Raw genomic sequence first — 11783 nt, forward strand, 5'->3', positions numbered from 1 at the left:
TTTAGTGCAGGAGGCCTAAAGGACACGAGAACATCAAACTAATCCATGAGACACATCTGGTCAGATTACTGTCACAATACTTATTTTGTTATCTTTATAAACTGTAACTTCTGTAGTCGATATTGGAACAATTATTAAAACAAACTCACTCTAATAATAATATTAATAATAGCAACAATGTCAACACAGCTGATTTAAAGGCAATATTTTTACTTAAGTCTACCTCTTTATTTAAGTGCCTAATAAATGACCCAACCTCTTACCTAAACTAGTTTAGCTTACAGTACATGCCCAGTGGCATGTCAACAGCCATTCAAACAATTAAACAGGTCAATACACGTAATGGTCTAGATGGTAGCAGATAATAGGGTGATGAGTCTGACAGTGATGAAACATGTTAATAGGACTGTAGCAATACATAGACCTTGACAACTGTAAAGGTGGTTGCACACTGGGCGCGTTTCTTGGAAAACCGACGGAAAAACTCGAAAAATCCGAAAATGCGTCCAGTGTGCAGGGACCTTTAATCTGTGTTTTCCTCCTTACATGAAACTGCTCTCATACAGTCAGCCATGTGGCTGCCACAGCTTCTGCCGCTGATGCATATCACACAGCCAGCCAGAGACATCAAGCCATCAAACAGACTCCAAATAGGCAGAGGCCTGCACTCAGCCACTGATCATGTCAGATCCGATGATTACATCAGGATGTTTCTAAACAGCTAAAAATAAACCTCATGTCATGGGATGACATACGTTGAACCTTGTCCTTCCAGTCACAGACCTTGTCATTGTCATTCCAGTCACAGTTTTGTTTTAAAGCTGCAATCCGGGAATTATTTTAACATGACAGAGTATGTTAATGCAAAATAATGTAACTAGCACATGCTGTACCACCTCCATTACAGCCATGGCACCTCCAACCACATAGTGGTCCACATAGTGCTGGTTGGAGGTGGCTGTAATGGAGGTCCTGCTACTTCTCCGTTGAGAGAATTCGTCTTTGGTGTGAGTTTGGACACCTACTACAGTAGCTGACAAATGACAATGTCAATAAAGTTATTTAAAGTAGACCATACACCAAATTGTTCACTAGACACACTGTTGCAATTACCCCTCTCCGTTGGGAGAGACATAAAACATACAGACAGAGTTTGAAGTTGAATGGGCTTAGTTGAGGGGCGTTCATCAATTTAATATCAATATATTGAATTTAAAAACTACACACAGATCAGCATATGTTAACCACTGCGCCAACACAAACATTCATCAGTAAAATTAAGAGTAAGATTTCTGTTCTGAAACGTTCTGAATTATTCCCTAATATGAATCTTAAATGTGTCAACTACATCCATGATAAGATGATGCATGGATATATGGATGATTGAATGACACGGAGCCTCCTCACATCACCTTCTGTTCCACCCAGAGCAAAGTGTTTCTAAGATCAGTCATCTTGATTGCGGTCAGATCAGATTAATACTGGTCTTACCAAATTGCAAGCTTGTAACCAATTTGGTTGTACTCATTACATTCCATGTGTGGGGTATTGTATAGAGATGGTGAATCTCTTGAGAGCAATAACAGAAGAACATGCTGAACATTTTGATAAATGTGACATCAAACCTCACACTTAATCCAACAAAACCAAAAACCGACAAGACAGACTATATCGGTCTCTGTCTGTCTGTTTCCACAGCTCACAGCACATCTATGCAAATCCCATAACAACTCAGGATAGCAGTCAGGGTTAGGCTTATCACTATGTTCTGCTTTATATCATTCCTACCTTCACCATTCCAACAACACCTCCCGCCTATTCTAGAGTAAATGTTTAGGAGACAAAGATGCACACATTCTCTATAGAAAAGGTTACTGAGAACACAGATCAGAGAACAGTATATAAAGTGAATGTTTGTGATCATGGCATAAATTAAGTAAAACTCACAATCACACTGTTGCTGATGTTATAGATATTATACGGATGGTTAGCACTTAGCAGATTAAAGGTTCTGAGACAAATGGAAGATGGGTTTGACACAACGTCCTCAAATCCTCTCCAGTCTCGACTTTAGAGATAAAGAACAAAGGTATTTTCTTTACAGTGTTCTTTGAGTGATTGTGGTCTAAAAGAGGTGATGCATGAGCATCAGGCAACTTTTTCTTTCTCGCAATTCATATCAGCAATTTTCACAAGCAACAAGAAACCAAACGAGATTGTTGGCTAAAATCTGTTTAAATACTTCCTGGCAACATGAAACTCGAGTGTAATCAATCCACCGATGCTAAAGGCCAACATTAAACAAAACGCAGTCTGTGTATTGCTACCTCAGCTATTAAAAGGAGGTATTGAATGAACATGTATTTTTGGCAAGGTAATTGTTAAATACTATTATCCTCACATCTTCATTAATAATCAACCACTACTGTTCAGAGAGCAAAAGTCTGTTTTCTTAAAGACTCTCAATTGCAAGGCTTCAGATGCACAATTGGGGGGGAAAGAGCTATTGTTTACCAGTGCAATGTCTACCAAACAACTGCGGCAACAAGAACAAAAACTGGGATATTCCATATAGTAATGACTGGAAAATTCACAACACCCTCTTTTTCCTCCATAGATGACTGTTACGGTGCCATGCCATTAGTCCAATGGCCCATTAAGTATCATTGGTCCATATATTGGCACATTATAATTATGCCTAACTCTATTCGTATCCCAAACCTCAGACTAACCTAACATTTTTCTGAAAATTGGGACTTCAGAATAATGGGCCGCCGGACCAATGGTCAGCCCCCACATCAAGTTTGTCACGCAGAGAGATCATCAAATCCTTCTTAAGTACAAAGTAGACTAGGTTGTAACATACAGTACTTTCACTCCAGAATGCTTTGAGGCTCATTTATATTGTATAAAATATTTTATGGAATTAGAAGATGAGGTGTGAGGTTACAATTACTGTAAATGTGTATCTCGTGCTTAGTTCATCAATGAATATAAAATGTGCCGACACAGCAACGTTTTGGATTTCAATATCTGAAATGGTTGATTTGTTATGTAGCTAATGGTGTAATGGTAAGAACAATACTGTACCTTGCAAGAAAAGTAAATTTCATTACAGCCAATAGCATCTTTGTGCTGTGCACTGCTTTACATTTACCATGTTGAACCATTTTCTGGGTTGTGTAGCCATATTTGAACCTTTTTGCTTTGTTGTCAGGTTATATTTCATACGCCTTCACTAAACATGTCAATCTGTTTTGAATGCACACATGCTAGGGCTGCACAATAGTGGCTTTTTAATTCCCCTTTTTTTTGTAAACCTTTTTTGTATCCTGTGAATTTCAGTACCTACAAACACCTTTTTCTACAGAATTTGTCACCATAACATCGCGTAGGATTTGCTCAATTTTGGATCGAGTGAAAGATATTTTTTATGACATGCAACTTGAAGTACAGCAGAGTATATACAAGAAGCCTTTCCCTCTGATCGCAAAGTAATTATAGCCTCTTGGGATTTGGTCAATTCAGCCGTCAGCACTGCAATTTCATTATAAAATGTTTTATTTGCAATAACTATGTAACTCTAATATAATCACATACAGAAAGTCATGCAGCGTATTTCTGTGAGGCACAGCTGGTAATCAATATTCTGTCACAATACTCTGTCAGTGGTTCCCAAACAAGGACCCCCCCAATTGACATTTATTAGCCCGCGGACACCCATTTGAAAAATACATGACAGGGGCCACCCATTAGAAAAGAATTGTATGGCTCTAGCAATGATTCTCAAACATTTTAATTTCAAGGACCCCCAGTTTGACATGCATTCGTCTACGGACCCCCATTTAATGGCATTTTTTTATTTTTCATCTCTGAGACCCTAATTTATATTGTACAATCTATGTTAATTTAACTCTGAGAGTGTACATTTGGTTCCATTTGTATCACTCTCAGAGTAAAGGTGGCCTTACACTAGCCGATAATCGGGCATTTTTGACGCTCGGGGGGTGCCTGACCGCTCAAAGCGCGATCGGGATCGGCCCGATCAAGAATGTTTGATATTTGCTTTGCCCCGCTCCGATTATCCTGTAGTGTGTGGTGCTATCAGATTTCAGATTGAAAAAAATCGGCTAGTGTAAGGCCACCTTTACAGACCCATAAGGGTCCACTTCGTTCCAAGCTATAATTTAGTTGGGGACCCCCTGGAACTCCCTCAAGGACCCCTGGGGGTCCCTGGACCCCACTTTGGGAACCACTGCTCTATGTACTTCAAACTAAATCAGTCCATAAAACTAGGCTATAGAACATTTCTGTGATCATATTACAGACTAAAAAACAACTATTGATTCTTGCAAAACAATATCTACAGTCAGGAAACTGTAAATAAACAAAAATGTTTTCTTGCTGACTAGGAACCGTTTGAAACAATAGATATTAAGTAATATTTCTTATTTATACCGACACTACCACAATGTTGCCTTGATTTGTGTATTGTAAGTTGAAAAAAGGTTCAATAAACTCAAACTGTGAAATCAGTCATAAACATGACAATTGCTACCAGATGCAATTAATAGATCCTGATCTCTTTCATGTCAAACACCCACACATTAATATATATTTGGCCACGGACCCCCATCTGAAAAGATTTTGTGCCAGGGACCCCCATACAAAATTTGTATTAAAATATTTCTTAATATTCTTTTAATAGCAGATGTATATAAAAGGATTGAAGCGGTTAAACTGATTAACTGATGCTAAACCAATTTCACTGGGGAACCTCTGGAACCTCCTCAAGGACCCCTGGGGGTCCCCAGACCCCACTTTGAGAACCACTGTGATAGATAAGGCTCTAGGAAAAATATAATGAATTTGTTCTCTATTTTCATAGTGTAGGCCTATAACAAAGCCTTCTATTAGACTAGAGAGTTGCATCAATGAGTGACAAACGCTCATAGACTCCAGTGCATTCCGTAAACATTCCGTAAAGCTTTGAAGTCTATGTAGAAGACTCGCCCGATGAAGAGAACGGAGGTGACGCAACTCTTTGATAGAAGGCTCTGGTGTATACCAATGGGGCTTGTTTGTGATTTGGGTTCACATTTCCAAATTATCCATCCATGTTCTTAGTGATTTGGGTTCATATCCATCCATGTTCAGGCCAATGTATGGTTTCACTGCACATTTTAGTGCTAAACTCACTTTCCTTTATATGCTTTATTGTAATAGCACCATGAACTATTTATTATAACAAATTGGGTTCATTATTATTATAGTTTTAGAGTTAATATGTTTTTTATACAGCAAATCGACAGAGAACAGTGACGAATAATATAGGTGCAAAGACGGGTCTTGTATCGATGTTCATTAGTTTGATTATCTGTCTATCTACTTGGTGTGGCCATCCTGTGCCCGTCTCATGCGCACTCTATCCTGGTTGTTACGAACCACCTGGCGGATGCTGTGTTCACTTTTCTGACACACCTCTGTGAGACGGATGTCACATTCTATGATGCTGGTGTTGTGAGATATCCCTTCTTCAAGAGCTTTACCTCCATCCTACACAGAGAGAGACAGAGAGAGAGAGAGAGACCTTTTTTGGATTTTGGATTTGATGCAGTGAAAGACGGTGCCAAAGGTGTTTCGGGGTCTTGATACCCAACCATCCACACTCCTCTTCAGATGCTATTGTTGCACAACACTGTACTACTACTATAACCTATGTACCGTCCACTTTCCCGTCTGTGGACAGTGTTTTACTGAAGTGAGACACACATTTCTATTGCAGTGAAGAGTACACCAAGGTCGAGGATATTGATGCCACTGCATGTGGCGTTTCTGCAACGTGGGTGATTTTCGATCCTCTGCAGTGACCATCTACTCACTCACAGTCCCTGTGTACAACTTGTATAATCTTGATGAGCAGTGATCGTGAGATGGGGGGACATCCATATTTGTCTCCCATGGGAAAACAACACCTACTCAACTTTCCATTACTGCATGTTTTCAACACATCTATGAATAATTGAGAAATCCTTGTGCTTCTGAGCATCTTTGCTCACTTTGCTGTACTATACATGCTCTCTTTTTATGGGTTGCACTAGGAGTGTTAAGGCCTTAATACTACTAGTTTCAGGTGATAAGATAACCACCAAAAACTACAACATGACATCACGCCGCAGTGATAAGCGCGCACACACGCACGCACGCACGCACGCACGCACACACGCACGCACACACACGCAGGGAAAAGCTGGAAATATGTCATGACAGAGGCTCTCTCCTGAGTGTGTGTAGTGGCGGCTGAATTTATCCTGTGTGCAGATCGATAGACAGTCACACCCTGCACAGTCTTAGTTTAACTCAGGCCAGGTGATACTGCTTAAATCAGCCACCACTATCTGTACAATAGTAAGCGTATAGGGGTAGCTCTAGTATCATCATTAGTGTAACAAAATATCCTGAACTGTGTTTTTTAATAGTAATTTGAGAGAGATTAATCGAGACCCATGGTGTTGTTTCAAATCTAGTTGCAATGGAACCTCTAAACATAATGATAAACTGGGAAGAAGTTACACTTGTTAGTGGGAGAGGGAGTTGAAGCTGAGATTTGAATGATATTGTAGTGGAACATGTATGGGCAAATTCAGCAACATTTCACATTAAGCTGCTTTTCATGTTTCGTGTTCATGTTATTATTATAGTTACTGTACACGATAATTCTGAAGAATAACCACTAGTCTTTGCCATATTTCCCTTTCCACAGTTTGGAGACCAGAAATTGTGCATGCGTGAACTTACAATGCCCAGTCTGTTGCAGGAGAGGTCGATACTCTTGAGACTGTTGTTCTGAAACAGGACTTGGGAGAAGACAGAGGCGGTGGCCTCCGTCATCTCGTTGCCTCTCAGATGCAAGTGGAGCAGAGTGCTATTCTTCAGTAGGGCCTGGCCGATAGCCTGGCCCCCCTCATCTCCCAAACGATTCAGGCACAGGTTGAGGGAGTGCAGGGTACAGTTCTTCGACAGGGTGTAGCTGATAGCTTGGGCTCCAGGGCTCCCGATGTTGTTGTTACACATGTTCAGCGTCTCCAGTTGACTCCTGTTTAGTAGCTTTCCGATGGCTCTGGCTCCCTTGTCCCCTATCAGGTTGTGGGAGAGGTCGAGCTCAATCAGGGAGGGGTGATCCAGGAGGTAGTTCACCAGCAGTCTGCATTTTGTATCCCCCACCTTGCTTTGGTGGAGTCTCAGAACCTATGGGAATAGTATCATATTTATGCTTTGTACCAGATAGCGATTAGCTAAATATTGTACAGTACAAAGCATCTCTTTGAATTCAATGCAAAGTTTATCTCTTTGGGTTTAACACATATGCATATACAGTATATATTTAAATATGACCACTAACAAAGACAGCACTATATGCAAAGAAATCTTTTGAAGGAGGCAGTTTGTCTAATGTCTATACAAGGTGGTAGTGCTTCTGGTGCGACAATATAATTCCATGATAATTGTAAATTGTGCCTACATTAATACATACATTAATAAAACTGAAAAAACAGGATTTGGGCACCTCATCTCAGGACAGTGTGGCTTAAAAACACACGCACGCACGCACGCACGCACGCACGCACGCACGCACGCACGCACGCACGCACGCACGCACGCACGCACACACACACACACACACACACACACACACACACACACACACACACACCTTCAACGTCTTACAGGACTTCAGGGCCTTGGCCAGAGACTCGCAGTCTTGCATGGTGATCTCAAACATATTCCACTCAAAGTTCATGCCGCAATTTTTGACCTTGTACACCAAATGCAGCTCCTCCAGGTTGGTCAGCTTGTCCAGCAAGATGCCAAAGTCAAAGTGGTCGACAGATGGCCCATCTGAGCCACCGTCACTTGCAGAGTCTGAGACCTCCTCTTCTTCTGTCTTCTGGGGCTCTTTAATAGGTGGAAGCAGCTGCGAAATGTCCAGCCTCTTTACATAGTTCATACAAAGAGGGACCATGTCCAGAACCGTCTTTGGGTCTGTCACGCCTGGGATAAAGAGCTCAACAATCTTCTCTAGGTGCCTCTCAAAGAACATTTGTTTCCAGCTGTGGCCATATCGAGAGATATCGCACACATCCCAGCGCTCCTTGCAGCATCGCTGCCAATAGCCTTCATCACTTATGAGGTTGGCTGTCACATTCAGGGGAAGAACAGGAGACAACTTCTCCAGCACGTAGTCTTTATGGCCAGGCAGAAGTTCTTCAACTATGGGCTTTTCTGTAATAACGGTATGCATGAAAGCCAATGATATCGTATATTGTAACATAATTGGTGGGTGTGTAATGATGCTAATGAAATTAAAAGCATACCTTCAAAATTTCTCACAATTTGTTGCAGGCAGAGATTTGATAAAAGAGGCACTACAACGAGGGACCACTGTGGATCTTCAGCAATGATCCTCCTCATCCTCCTGTGGAGATTGAGGTCTGCCAGAGAAGGAGACTTCGACATTGTTCAGTTCATGGATTCTTCTGAGGACATAAACTAGAGAGAATCCAGATTTTCTGCCACTTAATTTCCCGTCATGAAATACATTTTTGAATGGCATATTAAATTAACTTGAGTATGTTTTAATATAACATTTACGTGCTATGTGTGTTTTCCTTCTGAAAACGTACAGTACAAGTAACAGAAATTTTAACATTCAACATTTAGGGCATGCAACAGCCCTGGGTGTTACAGACAGACACCCACGTTAACGTGCTTAGCCAAAATGTTCAATGCATCCTACATAATAAACTGCTCGAACAAAAAAAACAAATGCAATCATTTACATGAAGTGAACTAGTAAAATCATCTCTAGTCCTTTTACACAAAGCAATGTCATTGTAAACTGTCGAGGAGTGCCGTGCTTTACCTTCAGTGATCTGCTTTGTGCTCGTAACTGTAGGCCTACGAGCCCATCTCCTTGGCAACAGACAGTCCACAATGTTTCAGTGGCAGGCAGTCATGCATGTAGTCCAACCCCCTCAACACCTAGCAGCACATGATTACATTAAACTCAAGTACTGTACATTTGCAGCCAACATTTTTATATTTGTCGAGGTAAGCAGAGTATATTGTGCCCAGAGTATATTTCTGCCTAAAATATCAATTGGTGAGCATATTCATTGATTTCACACTGAAATGTTTTCACATGTCTGATAATTATTTGCAATTGTTGTGTTGAATATTATTTGAGCCTATATATTAAGGCATGACACTTGCCCGTGGCTGTGTCCTCAACTGACAGACAACCACTATTTCATGCCATTACATTTATTGTGAGTTGGGTATGGTGCAGTGTGGTCATGCTTGATCATGCTGTGAAGAACATTTGCGGTCAAAAAGCTGACAGATGGGCCCAGGCCTACTGGTTAACATTCTCTTGGAAACCGTCCAGCTGAAAGAATAAGAAATCACTCCATGCAAGGCTACAGCCATGGTTGTATAGGCCTATTCATTGCAAGAATATGCAAATATAGAATCTGCAAATGAGACTTGATAATAAATAAAAAAGTTGACATTCAAAATAGCAAATATCAATAAAGAATCATAGCCTATCTATTGATTTATTACACACCTTAGTTTCTACTCTAGTCAAGAAAGGAAGCTACAGCACGACAACTATTGTTTTATATGGATGTGTTGTGTGTGTTAGTGTGTTATAGGCCGGTGTTTGGGTGGGTGATATTTTTGGCAACCCTGATCAATGTGATCCTGCAGTTGGTATTGCAGGTACTCTATGCGTCACTGCTTGTTTCCGCCAACACTATAGTTCATGCATACAGTTGAGTAGGTGACCTGTCAGCTTGGCCAGTCACGCTACACTGACCCTTAACAGGAGCATTTGAAAAGAGTTGCATCTCTCACTTGGAAGGATAATGCGTTAATCTGAAAAGATAGGAATTACCAGTTCTTCTGTTCTGGCTCTGAAGTGGTGACGCAAGACAGTTAGTAATACGATTGGGTTTGTACTGGATCATTCATTAATTATGTAACAAATCGTGCAGCACTTCAAATGAACTCAGCTGGACATGTCTACTAGTCGCATGATAGTGTATGTATTATAGGGAGCCAGGGAAGAACAAGAGACGGTGGAAAGTAAGTTGTAACTAAGTAGTACATATACTCAAGAGCTGTACTTTTGAGGTACTTTTACTTGAGTATTTCCATTTTTTAATACGAATCCAACTACATCTCAGGAGCATTTGTACTTGTACTCAACTACAATTGACAGCTTTAGTAAGCTTTAGTTTTATAATTAGATTTTTACAAAACGTACCACCAACCCTAACCAAAACCAACCCTTAACCCTAACATTAATCATTTCAGAATTGTATACCTTGGCTATTTGAAAATAGGAGGCTCTGTCTGTAGGCCGGATACAGTCCATCATCATCATACTCATGTAACCCAGCCTGATAGACCAGCAGTTTCAAACAATTTAATGTAAAGGTGGACCCCTCATTGATATGTATATGGTCGTGAATGCCCATCTTAATACATGTTGTGCCAGGGACCTCCAAAAAACATTTGTGTTGTTAAAGATTTTCAAGTTTTCAAAAATAGACGATATACAAGCTCAGAACGCATCGCAGTGCGACATGTTGTGAGCTTGTAGATCAGCTATTTTTGAACAGCTTAAGAATAAAATCGGATTTTGATGCTATGTTAACTAGTTTTGCTGGGGACAAGCTGGAACCCCCTCAAGGACTTCTGGGGGTCCCCGGACACCACTTTGAGAACCACTGTGACAGACAAAAGACAAACGCATCATTTGCACTCCAACTTTTAAGGAGCCACGCAGAGCACAGGCATCAAGCTCACTCTGCCTCCGTGCACTGTGCCTTGCATTCTGCTCTATACTCCAGCCTACATCTTGGGAATGTAATGTAGCCTGATAGATCCTGTCTGTTCATTTGCTGAACGACAAACAGCTCTTTATAGCCGCAGTTGAATAATAGCCATTACTCTGAAGATAATTGGGTTTGAATACCACTGCAAAATCTAGAACCAATACAATGCTTCATTTACATTAAAAAACTGTAAAAAAAATAATAATAAAAAAATAATAATTAAATGACCAGAAGGCATGCGACAGACAATTCAGAGCTGCAAAAATGCAATGCCACCAAATTACCAGAACTGCTGATTGCAGTTCATTCTGACTGCAAACGTCTCTCTCCATTTATGCCATACAGCACAGCGGGATATTGGCTCATATATCTCACAAAGCGCTCGGCTGTTTCATACCGATAAGAGATTTGGTATTGGGAAATTGAATACATGCCACCCTGATTTATGACAAGAGTTAAAATCCTCAGAAGCTTGGAAAGAGGCCCTGCAGAACAATGTACAGGGAAATCAAGTGCCAACGGAGAGCAACCATCTGTCTGTTATGAATGCCTGCATTACTTTTTGCCTCATGGTTGGGAAAGGTGCTATCACACTTCTATTTGTTTTCATAGCACAAGGGGCTGGCTGTTGCATTAGTTGCTAGGCAACATCACTGACCCTATGAAATTACCAAAGGATAGACGGATAGTAACTGATGAGTTCCATTCTAAGATGTCAACCGTGAGAGACAAGTGACACGACACCTACTCCAGTAAAGAGATTGCTCGCATTGAGTGTAGCTGTTGACACTTGTGACTTTACCCACAAAGCAGCAAAATGTGGCGATTGTGAGATTGGTTTTCGGACAACTGACAAGAAAAGCCTTGGACAAGTTGAGC

The 11783-nt window shown here is 40.8% G+C and overlaps 1 protein-coding gene across 1 annotated transcript; it reads right to left on the reverse strand.

The window, feature by feature from the left end:
• Nucleotides 1-5385: 5385 nt before the first annotated feature.
• drc5 (dynein regulatory complex subunit 5) lies at nt 5386-8472 on the reverse strand (the record flags this gene model as incomplete). Its single annotated transcript, XM_079526300.1, has 4 exons — nt 5386-5556; nt 6799-7248; nt 7715-8283; nt 8376-8472. 4 exons carry the CDS (start codon nt 8470-8472, stop codon nt 5386-5388), a joined length of 1287 nt encoding a protein of 428 aa, XP_079382426.1.
• Nucleotides 8473-11783: the final 3311 nt, after the last annotated feature.

The sequence above is a fragment of the Electrona antarctica genome, assembly GCF_951216825.1.
Source record: "Electrona antarctica genome assembly, chromosome: 17".
NCBI lineage: Eukaryota > Metazoa > Chordata > Actinopteri > Myctophiformes > Myctophidae > Electrona > Electrona antarctica.